The 17,957-nt window shown below is 40.3% G+C and overlaps 2 protein-coding genes across 3 annotated transcripts in view; both read left to right on the top strand.

Annotated features, from left to right (window-relative positions):
* The window catches only part of UBE2J1 (ubiquitin conjugating enzyme E2 J1), a 29,649-nt gene extending 20,143 nt beyond the window's left edge, over positions 1-9,506 (top strand). For both annotated transcript variants that reach the window (XM_045499016.1, XM_045499017.1), the window contains exon 8: positions 6,184-9,506. In XM_045499016.1, the coding sequence (XP_045354972.1) occupies positions 6,184-6,462 (279 nt within the window). In that variant the 3' untranslated portion in view covers positions 6,463-9,506. The remainder of the gene's footprint in view (positions 1-6,183) is intronic.
* Positions 9,507-13,424: 3,918 nt separating this feature from the next.
* The window catches only part of GABRR2 (gamma-aminobutyric acid type A receptor subunit rho2), a 44,677-nt gene continuing 40,144 nt past the window's right edge, over positions 13,425-17,957 (top strand). Inside the window, exon 1 of the mRNA XM_045499013.1 lies at positions 13,425-13,726. Within this exon, the coding sequence (XP_045354969.1) occupies positions 13,539-13,726 (188 nt within the window). The 5' untranslated portion in view covers positions 13,425-13,538. The remainder of the gene's footprint in view (positions 13,727-17,957) is intronic.

The following is a 17,957-nucleotide window of genomic DNA, read 5'->3' as shown; positions in this document are numbered from 1 at the left end:
AATTTTTCGTACTTTTGAAGCCTTCTTTGTTGTTAAATGGAGCTGAACTGAATAATTTTTGGTCCTGTCATTCCTCCAGAATTCTCTGATTTCTCTGAAAAGCTGGTTATAGTATATAACTATATAGCTATACAGTATATAGCACTACACTCTGAATAAAACAAATTATACATACATTGGCCACTTTCTAAGTAGGCACTGTATCTTTGGCAGGTTTGTTAAGCCACGTTAAGATACTCAATAAAGGACTAGAGCCAAAGGTTTGCATAAGACCTGCCCTGCCTAGTACTGTAGCCACTAGCCACATGTAGCTATCTAAATTTATATTTTCAATTATTCAGAATTAAATTTAAAATTCGGTTCCTCAGTCGCACTGGCCACATTTCAAGTAACCCATAGACACATGGGGCTTGTGGCTGCCAGATTGGACAGCATAGGTATTGAACATTATCATTTCAGAAAGTTCTATTAGACAGCACTGCCTTCCTTGCATATAGTAAGTGTCCAATAAGTAATTGTTAAATGAAAGATTAGATGAATGCTATGTGTCTTGTTAGTTGTGCTCTGACCTGTTATCTAAATATTGGTGGGCATAGGTCATCAGAGATTGATTAAGAAAATGTGACTGGATAGTTGCTAAATAATTAGAATTATGGGGGAAAACGTTGACTTCCCTTTCTAAATATAAAAGATGAGCTGTCTTTTGGTAACAGATTATTTGGTTGAGTTAGCCACATCTTTTCTCCCCCCTCCCCACCCCACCACCCCTTCAGTTTTAGAGAGGTTTTTAAAGGGCCAGGGAAATTGAAATAGAAGCTGGCAAACACAGATTTGCCCTTTCCTCAGGAATAACTTACTATAAAGTGGGACTGAATAGTCCTAAGTGATTGTTCTCTCCCTTCTCAGAGAGTGAGATGGACAGAGAGAATAGGTTGAAAAGGGAAGGCAGGGGGAGGGTGCTCTGGAGGAAGTACTTGGAGAACTGGTGATGGAGGTACAAGGAAAAAGTATGTGTGGAGAGTGAAATCATTTGTACATGATCTCCATGTATTTTTATGAATTGCAGAGAGATACTATGAGTTTGTTTTAGTCAGTACATGTTTTACCTTGAAATATTTGATGGGGCGCCTGGGTGGGTCTGTTGGTTAAGCGTCCGACTTTAGGTCATGATCTCATGGTTCGTGGGTTTGAGCCCCATGTCAAGCTCTGTGCTGACAGCTCAGAGCCCGGACCCTGATTCCAATTCTGTGTCTCCCTCTCTTTCTGCCCCTCTCCCACTCGCACTTTAATGTTTTAAGAAACATTTAAAAATTAAAAAAAAAAAGAAATATTTGAAAATATTTAGATTACTCTTGGGGCGCCTGGGTGGCTCAGTCTGACTGAAGCGTCTGACTTCAGCTCAGGTCATGATCTTGCGGTCTGTGAGTTCGAGCCCCGCGTCAGGCTCTGTGCTGACAGCTCAGAGCCTGGAGCCTGTTTCGGATTCTGTGTCTCCCTCTCTCTCTGACCCTCCCCCATTCATGCTCTGTCTCTCTCTGCCTTAAAAATAAATAAACGTTAAAAAAAAAAATTTAAAAAAAAATTTAGATTACTCTTCACCTTTAGAATTCTAATTGTTTTTTATTTTATAGTTTTTGAAAAATGGAACCAACTTATTATAGAGAGGAGGGTGGTGATCTTTTATCACTCGTAAGGACAGTCTCCTGATATTTGTGATGTGTTTAAATCTGCCTTCAGTCTCTTTTTAAATCTATGTCAAGTCCCTCTGTTGCATATCTCAGTTATACTTATTCTACTTGTAATTTATTTTTTTATTAATTATTTATTGTCTATATTACTTCCAAGACTTTGAGTTCCTTGAGTATCAGAGCTGTCTTTCTACTGCTCTGTATCCCCAGTGCCTGGCCTAGTGCCTTGTATATAGTTAGGTGGTCAGTATATATTTGTTGATTGAATAAGTGAATCTTAGAATTGGCACTTAAAAAATATTAGAAATATAGGTAAAGAAGTCAAGAAGTTTAAGTAAATTACATTGCACAGTCAGTAATATTATTACAGTGGTATTGTCCATTTTGGTTTGATTTGATTTGTTTCAATTTTTATTATTGCGGTTTAGTTGACATACAGTGTTATTAGTTTGAGGTATACATTTTGATTTTAAAGTACATAAAACTTAGAATTCTTTTTAATAGGTATAGGTAATTGATACCAATTCTGGTTAAAACAGTGATAAGCAATAAATTGTCTACAGTTGCAAGTTAAGCTTTTAATTATATTTACATACAGATTTATCTCAGAATATGATTATATAAATTGATCACAGTGGAAGTAATTGAAACTTGGTTTTGGCTAGGGGTGGCTGCTTTATATGCAAGTGTAATATAAATTCACTAAAATGTTATACATCAAATCCCAGATAAGCTATGTTTTTTTAGCCTTGAGGGGGCGAGAGATTGCCCAAAGTCTAAATACAGCAGATAATATCAGGCCATCTGTTGCTTTTTGATGCAGATTTTTTTAGCTGTGTAGACTGGGGAGAATACTGATGGTAGTTTTATGTTCTTCCAGTCTGTCAGATTTTTTCCCTCTTCCTAGGGATTGAGATTCCAAATAAACTGTTTCATTTTGTATTAAAAAGTACACACAAAACTTCCTTCACAGATGCAGGTTATTCCAGATTATTATAGAAAATTTGTATGTATTACAGGGGACTTACTTGTGACTGTGATGGTTTTTAAAATTAATTAGATTAAATTAAATACAACATCATATACTTCTATCTTCCCCAAAATGGTCACTTCATCTTAATTAAGGAGATGGAAATTGTTACGACTTAAGTCTGCATTCAGTGATAGGCGTGTTTGGACAAGTTTAGGTAAACAGCAAAGATTTACAAGTCCTACCAACAAACATACACAGCATTATGAAAATGCTAAAGCCAACTCCATGTGAACTGCCAAGATTTTGTCCAGTTAGTTCTTAAACTCCAAATAGTCTAGGTTCCTCTGGGTCTATAACCTTGGGGTTGTTACCGTGTTCCCTTAATGTGATTGTTTTAAATAGGAAAAATTTTAGAATTTTATATTGGCAGCACTAGTCAGTAATATATTATCTAAAAGGCATCTTGGGGCGCCTGAGTGGCTCAGTCTGTTAAACATCCGACTTCAGCTCAGGTCATGATCTCACGGTTTGTGAGTGGAAGCCCTGCATTGGGCTCTGCTGACAGCTCAGAGCCTGGAGCCTGCTTCGGATTCTGTGTCTCCCTCTTTCTCTCTCTTCCTGTCTCCTGCTTGCACTGTCTGTCTCTCTCTCTAAAAAAAAAAAATAAACATCAAAAGGCATCTGAAATAGAGGAATCTCATTACATTAAAGCAGTATGTCTATATGAGTATTTCCATTAAGTGCATGTACTAAAATATCTAAGGTCAGTGTTTTAAGGTGTTGTTCTAAATATGTTAATGATACCAACAGAGGTCTGAAAAGCTGTCCTAAGTAATGACTTTTTAAAAATCAAAATACAGTGTCTCCAAAGGGGTATGTTAATAGTAACAATGTTAATAATAACTAATATTTAATCAGCTGTTGGGTATCCTAAGCACTTTATATCATTACTGCCTTTAATCCTTGTAACTACAGAACTGGATATTATCCTCACTGTACAGATGAAGGAGCTGAGCCTTAGGTTGAATAACTTGCTTAGGGTCTTGCATCTCTGCATCTCCCAAGTGGTAGAGCCAGCCTAGTAATGATAAGGCTCCCTGATCTAGTCAGGGTTATGGGCATTGTATTTTCCCCTCAAACTAATGGAAAAAATAACATGTATAAAATAAAAGCTTTGGGGCGCCTGGGTGGCTCAGTCGGTTAAGTGTCTGACTCTTGATTTCAGCTCAGGTCACAATCTCACAGTTCGTGAGGTTGAGCCCCACGTGTCAGCGCAGAGCCTGCTTGGGATTCTCTCTCTCCCCTTCTCTCTGCCCCTTCCCTGCTCCTGTGTGTGCGTGCCCACACTCCCTGTCTCTGAAAGTAGGTATTTAAAATAAAGAAAAGAAAAGCTTTAAACTGAAGCAATCTCTTGTGCTAGTTTCTGGATTGATAGCAACTTCATATTTTTTATTTTCCTTAAGAGCTTTCCCTGCAAGCTTTGAGCACTTTTGCTGCATCAGACACTTTTAACTTCTTGGCTGAGTAGTTGGAAGAATGGGAGAGTTTAAATGGAATGTTACTGTATTGGCTGCTGTAACTCAGTTCAACCCAATGAGTATTTATTAAGATATAATAGGATGCCTGTGACAATGTCAGACCTCATAAAATGCTGCCACTTTGTGGATCTCTTCTCTTCAATGAGTGTGTTGTTGCTGGGAGTCCTGGAGTTTGAAGTCCAAGTGTGTGCAGCTCTAATTCAGTATCAGCACTAACTTTTATATTTTTAACTCAAAGTCAGTAGTTCCTTTTCTACTTCTGTGTTATGGGTCATTATGTATGAGTGCTTCCAAAGGATAGTTTTAAGAAACTCAGATGATTTAAACCTCTTTTTAAACATTTTTTTAATGTTTATTTATTGTTGAGAGAGAGAGAGAGAGAGAGCAGGGTTGGGGCAAAGAGAGAGAGATAGAGGGACACAGAATCTGAAGCAGACTCTAGGCTCTGAGCTGTTAGCACAGAGCCCAACGGGGGGCTCAAACTCACGAATCATGAGATCATGACCTGAGCTGAAGTCGGATGCTTAACCAACTGAGCCACCCAGGCGCCCCGATTTAAACCTTTTAATGCTGAAATGAATGTCAGATTTAAAATGTAATTTCTTCTGTAGGTAACTCAGATCAGCAGTTTCTTCCCTAATGTTTATAGCTATTGCCAGGGCAAAGCCCATCCTCTTATCTTTTAAAGAAAGTATTTGAATTATATTATTTGATTATTTTTCCTACTCAATATTGAAATTTTCTCTGATGGAAAGTACTTTAATGTTTTATATTTACTCAGTTTTTATAGTTATTCTGAATAAAACATGCATTCTTATTTTTTATTTGAAAGGGTGTTGGCACAAATAGAACCAGTATAAAGTTGTTTTCAGTAAAAGAATTAAAGGCCATTGGGTTATTAAGAGTTAAGGTATCTAGGGGTGCCTGGGTGGCTCAGTCGGTTGAGCATCCAACTTTGGCTCAGGTCATGATCTCACAGCTTGTGGGTTTGAGCCCCGCGTCAGGCTCTGTGCTGACAACTCAGAGCCAGGAGCCTGCTTCAGATTCTGTGTCTCCCTCTTTCTCTGTCCCTCCCCTGCTCATGCTCTGTCTCTTTCACTCTCAAAAATGAATAAATGTTAAAAAAAATAAAAGAGTTAAGGTGTCTATATAAATAGAATTCATATTTTATAGAGCTTTCTTATCTATAAACTGTTATTCAAGATTTTGAATCGCTTGGTACCACATTATGGTTATGCTTGACCGCCTAGGCAGTCATTGAAAGGAGAGAAAGCAGTTGATACCTTGTACTTTGTGGGGGTAACTAGTATGCCTAAGTATGCTTTACATACATAAAGTAACACAATTCAAACACACAGTAAAGGGTTCTTCTAGACTTGTGTTCAGGTGACAGGAGTTATGAGGAAGGATAAGCCTTGTTTGAAAACTACATCTGATTTTTACAACAGTACTGCTTGCGAAGAATGCACGGTTTGAAATTATGCTCTATGCTCCGTGATTGTTGGTGGAAGCATGCTGATATAGTAAGATCATGTTGGAAGAGACCTGGTTCATGAAAGGCACACTGTTAGGAGTTAAACTTTTTTTTTGCCATTTAGGATGGCAGATTTTCTAGCAGAAAAGAAATCACATTGCTTTCTTCCTTGGCTCTCCTACAAGAAGTGAGGTGTCCAGATGCTTAATAGATATTGCTGGAGTTACCACCTGAAAGAGAGTAGAAGGCCTTCTATAGAGCAAATGGCTAAACTCTATCCTCGTCTTATTTGTTGCTAATAAATTTTTCCTCCACCTGGTGAGTACTCAGAATAAGTTGTGTTGTTGGCTTATTCAGGAGGGTGAGTAATTAGTCCCAGCATTCAGCTTGGTAGTTTTGCCTTTAGTTGTATTTTAGTGCTCTGAGATTCTGTGTACTCTTGAATGGACAATAGATATATATATAAGTTTTCTTCGCCAGTTTCAAACAAAACTCCCTAAAATTTTCTAGTACGGAGCCCAGAACCCCTCAGCAGCATCCCTTCAACAACCTACTCAGCCTGTAGCTAAGAATACCTCCATGAGCCCTCGACAACGCCGAGCCCAGCAGCAGAGTCAAAGACGGTCGTCTGCTTCCCCAGATGTGATCCAGGGCCAGCAGCCAAGAGACAACCACACTGATCATGGCGGATCCGCTGTCCTGATTGTCATCTTGACTTTGGCATTGGCAGCTCTTATATTCAGACGAATATATCTGGCCAATGAGTACATATTTGACTTTGAGTTATAATATTGTTTTGTGTCTTAAGAGCTGTGACTCTGCTGCTTCATTAAACATTCTGCATTGGGTATAATCTAAGAATTGTTTACAAAAAGATTATTTTGTATTTACCCTTCATTCCTTTTTTGATCCTTATAAATTCAGTATAAATATAGCTAGACTTTCAGACTGTATCCTGCTTAGTTCAAGGGACTGAAGTCACAGCCCCTTGTCTCACCATATGACCTGCTTTACAGGGAAATAACTTATCGTTGTTTCCCATGCCTCGGCTTCTTTTTTGTAAATTTGTGATACTTTTCTGTATAGCCCTTTGACATTTTTGGATAAAAGATGGTGTTTTAAGTTCCAGTGAGTATTACTAGTTACTCAGTACCATTTATTGAGTACTCTATTTCTACTTAGGTAGAATGATAACAGGGATAAGAGTTGAAAAGGGAAAGTAGAGCTCTTCAAATAGTTTGCTGAGAATGTCATTCATAGAAGATGCACGGGAATTGCCCATTCTGTGACTGACTTTGTGTCCTAAATGTTGTTCAGTGAAAGTAACAATTTCAGTCAAATAGTTATGAGGAAATGAGATTACATCTTTGTTCCTGGATGTTATTTGAAGAGGAAAGGATGCTTTGAAGCCACTTTGATATGCTGTTATCCCATTCTCTCCCAAATATACACAAGATTTAAAAATAAAAAAGGAAACAACCCTCCATAGATTTTTTTTTTTTAAGGAAGGAAGGGTCCAAGCCAGAAATCAGTTGATTTTCTTCCAGAAGTCTCAAGTGGAAGGATCTTCAGATTTTAATGTTTGCTCTGCTTTGAATTGTATATCTTTTGAAGGTATTACATGTCTAGCTTTGTAATCACTATAAATGTAATTATTCCAGGAATATGCATAATGTTGAAATATTTTATGTACCGTTTCAATAGAAAAGCTCAGGGCCCAAGTAACAGTGATAGAAATGAGAAAAACCTTTACTTAGAATTGTCCACCTAATCAAAACCCAAGAAATAATTGTCAGTGCAAAATCAATATATAACTTAGTGCTAGCTAACTTCACAGATTCTAGTAGATAATTTTATCATCATAATGCCTGATGAGAACATAGAATCACAGAAAAGCATTGCCTTCAGCATGTTTGGTAACAGTGTTGAGGACACTCTTAAGAGTACTTGTTAATGAAGATGTAGTTTTTAAATATAGGCAGTCCCCAGCTCTCAAATAGGTTATGTTCTAAGGGTGCATTTGTGAGTTTTTTTTACAACTCAATGTTGTAAGTGGTGTTCAGGTTCTAGAAAGTCCACAAAAGTTTGTCCATAATGTATCTTGAATACTTTGGAGGGTGGTGTTCATAAAGTCCTTAGTGTAGTTTTAACTAACTGAAATTATGGGCAAGATAGAAACAATTTGTAAAATGCTATTAAAGGCAAATTTAATTTTTATTGCTGCTATGGACTTTGGGTCTGTTAATTCTTAGACAAAATTTCTATTTTCATCTGCTAGCCATTTTCCTTTATGTCCACATCTAAAATAAACATACTGTATACTATTATACAATACATAATTGTCTAAGGATTAATAAATTAGCATTTTAAAAGTGTTTACAGATTGTTTCTGTAATATCTACAGCCAAAGTTAGTAAAGTTTTAAAAAGCTCATGGACTTTATGAAGACCTCATATGTCAGGAAAATTAAAGGTTACCATTTTACAACTTTATTGCCATGGGAAAGCACATTCTGAAGTCTTGGTTTGGAACACAAAATACTAGAAGTAGTTCAGTGGTCTCCTAGCAAGAAGTCACTGACCCTTGGGAAGACCAGATGACCTTATCACCTGAGAAGAAGAAAGTCCCCCTGCTTTCAGCCTTTGATTGTAGATGAACCGTGTGCTAGGAACAATCTTCCCTCCACTTCTTCTCAGTGAAACTTGAGCCAACCTCTGGATCTACGTGATCCTGTTGCATGTTTCCAACGGAGTGTACCTATACTTTAAGATTGATTAAGCCAAGAAGATTTTGAATTGTGCAGATCCTTCTCTATCTGATTTGCCTCTCCTCCCTCACCTGTCAACTGATAGGTCACCTTCTTGTTTGTATTGGGATGTTTTAAGCACCTGATACACATATCTGAAAAGGGACATATTTTTGCTCCTTCCCTTTCAGCTCACATATGCTACTTAAAAATCCTTAAGTTGTCAATCTGATCCCCATCGTGGAGTTGATGAGCAAAATTGATCTTTGGGGCTATTCTTACTCAAATGCCACTTGAAGAGACTCTTCAGAAAACAGTTGTTTTTAAAGCCCCACCTTATCCCCTTAATTAGAGTGTCGGGACAAAACCAGATATGTATCTGGTTGGTGAAGGTTTAGGACTCCTTCCCCCAGTCCTCATGTTTAGGTAATTCATGGCTTTTTCTTTGACCAAAAAAGCACATGACTACATATCAAGGTAGTTAAAATAGCATGTCAAAAAAATATATAATGTCTGTATCACCTGTAACTGTTTAAGCCAATGAAACCTTTCAAATTTTATGTATTGTGGGGCTTTTATGTAGCACTTTACATTTTCATGCTGCTTATTGTTTTGTTCCACTGAAATAAATGAATTTCATCAAAATTCTCACCTAATTTTTTTAAAAAAACCTTTAAAGTTGTTTATCATTTTGACTATGGAAATATAATAGTTCCTATTTCAGGAGAATAAGAAATCTTTTTGTTATTTTTGGCTATGAATAAACTTTCTGGTATCTGAGACCTCCCATTTTTGTAGACCAGAATCCGTAAACAAATCTCACACATCTGGACTTACTTGGGCAGAAACCTAGGCTGAAGTACTGAAAAACCTGTATTGTTCCATCATTTGCAAGTAAGTATATGAAAAGCGAATGCATTTAGTGAACCTGCCTCTTAACAAAGACTGATGTGTACATTAACATGTGTACTGTTTAAGCCTTTGTGGGAGGCTTGTACCTTGCTCAGAAGCTGTTTGGAACGCCTCTTGAACAGTTGCCTTCAGAACTAGTTTGAGCTGCTCAATAAAACCAGTGACTTTATTCATACCGTGTTTTGACCAAAGGTGGTATTCTTTATGTTATTCGGCCTTCTGTCCATTCTACCTCCTTAAATATTTTTTCCCATCTTACCACTTCGTGCTCACTGCCATTACCCTAATGAGCCTTACTCTCCTCTGAATTAGTGCAGTAACCTCTAACAAGTCTCCAGTCTTACCCCATTCCTCACACTGCAGCCAGTGTCTTCTTCAGTGCACAGATCTCATTCTGTCTTTTAAGCCCACAGCCTCAATGTAGGTCATAAGGCTGTGTGTAACCAGAGTCCCACTGTGCTCTCTGGCCTAATCTGACAGCTTACTGGGGCCTTTCCACAGCTCTGAGCGTGAGCACTGGGGCCAATCCTGTTTCCTGAGAGAACTGAGCAAATGTTAAAGTTACACATCCCCTTACACCATATATAAAACTTAAAATGGACCTAAGACCTTAGCGTTAAGAGCAAAAACTGTAAGATTATTAAAGTAAAACATACTAAATCTTCATGACATGGGTGAGGCAGTGGTTTCTTAGATACAAGACCAAAATCACAAGCAACCAAAGAAAAAAATATTTCATCAAAATAAACTTTTTGTGTTTCAAAGAACATCATTAATAACGTGAAAAGAAAGGAGTTCTTGGTGGCTCAGTTGGTAGGCATCCAACTCTTGATTTCGGCTCAGGTTACAATCTCGTGGTTTGTGGGACTGAGACCCACATCCGGCTCTGCACAGTCAGCACGGAGCCTGCTTGGGATTCTCTCTCTCCCTTTCTTCCCCTCTCCTGCTTGCACGTATTCTCTCTCTCTCTCTCTCTCTCTTTCTCTCTCTCTCTCAAAACAGATAAACTTAAAAGTGAAAAGATAACACTGAATGGGAGAAAATATTTGCAGATAATATATCTGATAAGAGACTTGCATCTAGAATATCTAGAGAACTCATATAACTCAATAATAAAAAAAAAAGAACCTGATTGAGAAATGGCAAAGGATTTGAATAGACATTTGTACAAAGAAGATACACAAATGACCAATAAACATGGAAAGATGCTCAACATCAGTCATGAGGGAAATGCACATCAGAAGTACAGTAAGCTGCTTCACACCCACTATGATGGCTAGAGTAGAAAAGTGAGGAATTGGAGAAATTAGAGTTCTTTTCCATTGCTTGTGGGAATGCAAAATGGGGCAGCCCCTTTGAAAAACTTGTAGTTCCTCAAAACTTAAGCAGAGTTACCATATGACCCAGCCACTCCACTCCCAGGTATATTGCCAAGAGAAATAAAAACATGTTCACACAAACTTGTACATAAATATTCATAGCATTATTGTTAGTAGCCCCAAACTGGAAACCCAAAAGCCCGTTGACTGAAGAATGGATAAACAAGATGTGTTCTGTCTCTACAATGGAATGTTATTTGGCAATAAAGAGGAATGAAGTTATAATACATACTGCAACATGGATGAATCTTGAAAACATCATGCAAGAAAGGAAGGATGGAAGGGAAAGAGGAAGGATGGAAGGAAGGAGAGAAGAAGAGAAAGAAAAGAGAAAGAGAAAGGAAGAAAGAAAAGACAACATGCTGAGTGAAGCCAGACACACAAGGCTACATATTGTATAATTACATTTATATGAAATGTTCAGATTAGGCAAATCCACAGAGACATAAAGTAGATTGGTGATTGCCAAGGGCTGAAGGGAAGTGAAGGGAAGGAGGAGGTATGAGGTTTGTTTGGGAGGAGATGAAAATGTTCTAAAATTAGATAGTGGTGATGGTTGCACAACTCTGAAGATACTAAAAACCACAGTTTTAAGAGGTAAATTCATGACATGTGAATGATATTTCAGTAAAGCCATTATTTAAAAAGTTACACTTCTCTCCAACTGACTTTTTCTCCATACTGTGATCACAATAATTGAACTACTGAAAATAAGATTAAAAAAAAATGATAGGACCTAACATTGTATTCAAATGTATCCAAAACAAAACAAATATTTCTTGAAAACCAACAATATCTATGAACGATTCTAGGGTTCCAGCCAGTCCTTTTATAGGCCTGTTTCAAATGGAAGAGAGGAAAAGAGTGATCTTTCGAACAAAATCTACAGAAAAGAACTTTAATGGGTCTCATCCCTTTCCCACTAAATCTTCAGGAGCAGTGTGACTTTTCAAACAAATTACCTGGATAATTCTGAGAAGTGGCCAGATTTGGGAATCACTGAATTAGTCCCTATACTGAATTATTCCCACTCCCAAATTCCTGTTTAACTCCTGTAATTTGGCTTCCTGCCACATCTTTGAACTGAAACTACAGTTAATCGAAGTTTGGAGATCCAGCTGAAGCTGTTTTCTGCCTTCACTTCCTCACATCACTCAAACCAGAAACTCCTTTGGTTTTCATAGTCACCCTCTATGCTTTTGTTCGGGCTTCCCATCCATCCATTCGAAGTATAGGTTCCAGTGCACCTGGCTGGCTCAATCGGTAGGACATGCAACTCTTGATCTTGGGGTTGTGGGTTGGAGCCCCACATTGGCTATAGAGAGTACTTAAAATAAAATCTTAAAAAAAAAAAGTATAGATTCTCAAGGTTCTACACTTACACTGGGACTTCTGTTTTCCTGGAAGATCTCACCCTTTCTTGTGGTTAAACTACCACCATACACTGAAGGCTCCAAATCTATTTCTCCAGTCCAGACCTTTCTCCTGAGCTCCAGGCTTCTTTATACTCCAGCTACCTATCGGGCATCTGGAAGTCCCATGATACCTCACACTCCACAAGTCAAAAATCTACGTCCTCTCCCCCCAAATTTGTCTACCTCTAATGGATATCGGTTAATGGTGGTACCATCCACCAGTCCTACCTCCAAACTAGAATTGTAGATAACACTGTTGACTTCTATCACCTCCCATTCTGTTCAGTCAGCAAATGTATTCTACTTCAGAAATAACTTGACCATCTCATTCTTCCGTCCTCTTCCCTCCTCTTCTTTCATCTTCCCTTCCATTAGGGGAAGACCTCACCCTCCTTTGTTATTACAACTTCTCCGATCCAACCAATCCAGTTAGGAATTCCTTAAAAAAATAAAGTGGATCATGTCACCCCACTTTGCTTAGAGAATCAAAAGAACTTCTTACATAATAAAACCCCAATTCTGTTTCAGTTCTGGCTGCTGTTCTTCCTGACCTCCAACCTCATCTCCCTACGTCTCTACCACACTAAACTCCTCTCCATCTTGAACACAGCAGGCCAGCAATAAGTAGTCTTTAAGCATTTTATTCCTTTCAGTAGATTAAATATAACCACATACATCTTTACACTTCTAGTGTTCATAATTCCATGTCCCAGGATAGGAATCAAACCTAATTTATGATGAAATTATACATTTTAGGATTGAAGACCAAAATTAATCTGATGCTGGTGATCAGAAGAAGAGCTTACATAATCATGAATTCCCCTTTGGTGTACGGGTTCCTTCAAAATCAAATGTCTTTTCACTGAAAAAAAGATGTGTATGTGGGAGGAAAGCAAGCATCCGTGGCCATAGACAAAGCATGATTTCTCAGATGGAGAAATAAAGCAACCTTATGAAAACAGGTCATTTGTGTGTTTACTCAGCATTTCCTAAGCACATTCATGCACTCATCTTGTCCATCAGGTCTTTCCTGCAAATCCACTCAGAATCCAAGCTGTCTCCCTGGTGGATGTGACAGACTGGTTTTATGCAGCCAGAGGGAAGGATTAATGATCTCAGCAAAGAGCTGGCATATTCAAGAGGTTTAAAAATTTTTTTACGTAACAGTTTTAGCCAAAGCTGCTCTCGGACTCAGCGGCAGCAGAATTTCACAGGAGGACAAACTTGTTGACTAATGGCCAATCATTAGGCAGCAGGGAGGGCAAAGCCTTGGTGTTTGTGTCACGCCTGAGGGGTGGGAGGTGGGGTGGGTCGAGCTTCACTATCAAATACTGAATCAGAAAAATCAGTCTGGCCAGTCATGCCCTCGCAGCCCCTCGGAGAAGTACCATCACAAAGCGACAGACTGAATCAATGGTTCAGCCCAGGGGGGTCTGCCCCGCTGCAGGTTACTGGCGAGCAGCTTCTGGTATCATAGACAGTCACAGAATGCCTTATTTCACAAGACTCATTTTGTTCTTGTTTTGCCTGGCGGCTCTTGTGGAGAGCAGAAAGCCCAAGAGGAGGAGATGGACAGGGCAGCTGGAAATGCCCAAGCCAAGGTAAAGTCGTGGGGGGGAGAGGGGGGAGGGAGGTCACTTGCAGCAGCAGCAGCAGCAGCAGCAGCAGCAGCAGCAGCATAGTGGGATGGCTCCCAGGAGGGCCAGGGGTTACCTCGTTTCTATTAATCTATTTCCAGCCGGAGGTAGACAGGGCCACCACCTCACTGAAAACAGCCTCTCTAGGGGTACAAATATGCTATAGTGTCACAAGCCACCAGAGAGCAAAGCTAGACTGGGTCGAGCATTTTCTTCTAGTATCTGTGTTCTGCCCAAGCATTTTGACTTAAGGCAGGTAGTTGAAGATTTTGTGGGTCAAATATCCTGTACTTCTCCGATTGTGCTGCTTTGTTTCTCAGCAAACATGTAATCCTGTAGGGACCATAGGTGGCCTGCTGAATGATTGCACTAAAGTACTTTGGAGGGGGGCCTGTATATAGGAATTTAGTTTGAACTACTAAGAAAACATTGTAAATGGAAGTTGTCCCCTTTAAATTATTTGGGGGGCACCTGGAAGGGTGCAGCCGGTTAAGTGTCCAACTCTTGATCTTGGCACAGTCATGATCTCACAGTTCATGGGTTCAAGCTCCACACTGGGCTCTGTGCTGATGGTGCAGAGTCTGCTTGGGATTCTGTCGCCCCTTCTCTCTAGCCCTCCCCCGCTTGTGCTCTTTCTCTTTCAAACTAAATAAATAAACATTTAAAAAAAAAAGTATTTGGGAACAACTTTATAATGGTATCGGGTTTCATTTCACTGTTTTGAATCTTCAAAAGGTATTTGAAATTTGCTAGGTTATCAGGAATACATGTGTGGACAACAGGAATTGCCATTTCACGATGTAATGGAAACATTTCCAAGATACTGGTGAGGCAATCAAAATCATTACATTACAAATCAAAGTTCCCTATTAAGTTTGTTTGAACTGATGTACAAAAAATGATACTCCAGGCCTGATGTAGACATGACCATTCAGAAGAAAAGAGCAAGCAGCTAAGATATATACACCACATGTGAGATGCTACACCTGTTTTCCATTCTACTAAGCGTTGTGTGAACTAGTGATTATGAATATAAAATAATATCTTGAGACACAGTTTCTAGGTCACTGGTTTTTATTTTTAATTAGGCACTGCTATCGCTGACAATTTTTTGAAATTGTACCTATATGTATATTTACTTATAAATTATATACACGTACTGTTATAAACATATATACTAAAGTAAAATGATTGCTTCCTTATTTTTAGATAAAAACTGTCAGTAAGAGTTACAATCTCTGTCTTCTGTGTCCCAGTGGACCATCTTAAACACCCCAGGGGTGTGCTGGCTTTGGAGACTGCTCCCTGGGGGATATATGTGCTCTGCAGGGCCTGATGCTACCCAGGCAGAAAGCAAAGAGATAAAACTTGTCCATGATGCCGGGAAAGAGGCACTGCTCTGGAAGTCTTGCCCTGGTTATCTTGCCAGGATCACAGGCTTTCGGACTGGAAGGAACCTCAGGGGTCACGTGAGCCAGCAATTATTCTGCGTTCTAATTCTGTGACATGTGAATAGGTATTGTGTGAAAAGGGGGCCTCAGGGTCAAAGAAACTTGGGAAGCTCTGGTTCAGAGGATTTTAAACAGATGTCTCTATAGCAGAGCTTCTAGAACATTTATTATGCAAATAGACATTCTGAATCTTGAAGGGGAAAATAAATTATGCAGTTTCTCAACAAAACAAAACAAAAAACCAACCCACTTTTTTGGACTATCTTGTGGGAGTCATAGTTTACAGAGCACATATTGGGAAGCACGGACTCATTTACGGATGCTGAAAAGTCAGCTCTCAGGCGTGGATAATTCACACAGCTGGCTAGTGACTCCACAGGACTAGAATGTAGGTTTCCTGATTTACCCAGCCTGGAGGAAAAGCATTATATGGAATGGTCTATTCCCTAAGAATGGTGCTAGGGTTCAGCACAAGCCCCTCAGGGATCCTCAGGGATCCTACTCAGCAGCCTGGGCTGTCACATCTGTCACTCCCCAGAAGACCTGCAGTCATTCCCAGACACCTGCATGAGCTTGGGGACAGATTGAATCTGACCCTTAGGGGTAAGGGGAGTTTCTTGAAACCCATCCCATGAGATAGATACTAAGGTGGAAGAAAAGATGAACGTACACATTCAACAAATATAAGATAATTATTGCAGAGGGGCTGGGAAAAAAGATAGAGAAAATGTCATATCAGGAAACATGGTTCTAGGCCTTTCTAAATTTTTTTAATGTTTATTTATTTTTGAGAGAGAGAGAGAACGAGAGCAAAAGCTCTGTGCTGACAGCAGAGAGCCTGATGTGGGGCTTGAACTCATGAACCACATCATGACCTGAGCCAAAGTTGGATACTTAACTGACTGAGCCACCCAAGAGCCCCAAAATGACCTGAAACTTTACTGCACTTATCTCTGTAGGGTCACTTCTTTTCTTTGAAGTGCTGTGTCCCCCACCCTGCAACCCCACACGGTCATACACACACATACCGCATACCATACATAGGATTTCACACAGTGTCACACACATCACACGTACATGGTCTCACACACACAGTCATCCCTTCACATGTAAGATATATGGTCACATTCACACATACAATCACACACACCCCTACACACTGCTGTTAGGATCTCTTCTAACCTATATACCTTCCATATCACTGGGGCCAAGGCACCCTTACAAAACAATTATTCTGCTCAGGAGCTACCTTTTCAAAAACTTCTGGTTTTCTGATCCTTTGTGTCCCTGTTTATTGAATTGCTGCCACCCGAACCTGTTTTCTCTTAGCTATTTGATTTGTTCTCTTCTCCCTGCCTTTCAGCCTCCCAGCTTTCTCCCAACTCCTCCCTGCGTGCTACCTAAATTGGCCGCCTGACCACATGATTGCTTTCCTACAGGAGAGGCTCTTTTCCCCGGAGATCTGAAAATGCACATCGCTCTAGGCTCCGAGGTCTGGGCTCTCCCTGGATAACACTCTCTGGTTCCTCCTGGTCCCAGAGCTGGGGGCCCCTTCCATATTTCCTCTCCTATTTGCTGCCCCCCTTGGTACTGCCTACCCTTGGCTGTCCTTCTCTTGGTCTGCATCGTGGCTCAAGTTGTGCTGGGCCCAGGAGCAGTTTTGCTTTCCTGCTGCCCAGTGACCTTCATCCTCCCCAGAGGCCTGGGAAGGAAGTGGTGCCAGAAAGTCAGGGAATCCAGGTTCAGGCCCTGGTTCTGGGGCTCTCTGGCCATGGCCGTGTTTCCCAATCTTTCTGAACCTCATTTCTCCCACTGAAAAGGGGTGATTTTGAGACCTTCCCCACTGGGATGATGGGGTAACTAGAGCTCGGGGTCTGCACAGGGAGGGGGTGATTCATACAGGCGTAGTCATTTTGACTGCAATTATTGTTACCAAATAAACTTCAACACAGTGGCGCTAGCCCTGCTTCTTGAAGGTGTAGCGAGCACATCATTCTTCTCTCCCCACCCAAGGCTGGTTTGAGGTTCTGTGGAGGTTCTCGCTGCCCCACATGGGGCTGGGACTCAGGGTATGACCCCTGGAGCCTGAAGTCTTCGGTCCAAGGCATCCAGGCGCTGAAAGGATGAATTGAGGGCATCTGGCTCACACAAATAGCTCAAGGCTGGAGATACTAGTGGCCTGACTTATCAAATAACTGGTTCCTTTAAAAAAAAAAAAAAGACTCAACAATGGCATAGGCATTCCAATCTCCTCTGTCCTGCCAGGGTGCTGGAGTTCTGGGACTTCTGCTCCCTAATCCACCCCTCTAAATGGATACGGAAACTGCTGGCCAGCAGGGATTTGCTCCATGTGAGACAGAGGGGTAGTGTGCCCGTTGCACTCACAATTTAATGTCTGTGATCTGCCAAGCCCTTCGGCTGAGCTCTTCCTCTACCTTTCTGGGGTGTCTTTTCTGGGGTGTCGAATGTGGCCTGTCACACAGTCGCTGGGCAGGCACTGGGCCCGGTGCTTCTTGACTTCTGGAGCCAGGCTTGGGGCAGAGACTGTGAGAATGGAAGCTCCATGGAGGCACCCTGACGGTGACCACCACACTTCAAGGGGACTGAACTGGGTTCCATATTCCAGCTAACCAGGAGGAAGACTTCTCTCCGATTGGCTTGTCTAAAAGCAACTCTGATCATGGCTTCTTCCTCCAGCTGCTTACCTTCAGTGTTTTCCTGTTGCCTTTGGATAAAGACAAAAT

The sequence above is a fragment of the Leopardus geoffroyi genome, chromosome B2, assembly GCF_018350155.1.
Source record: "Leopardus geoffroyi isolate Oge1 chromosome B2, O.geoffroyi_Oge1_pat1.0, whole genome shotgun sequence".
In the NCBI taxonomy this organism is placed as follows: domain Eukaryota; kingdom Metazoa; phylum Chordata; class Mammalia; order Carnivora; family Felidae; genus Leopardus; species Leopardus geoffroyi.
This window is presented reverse-complemented; position numbering and strand designations above follow the sequence as displayed.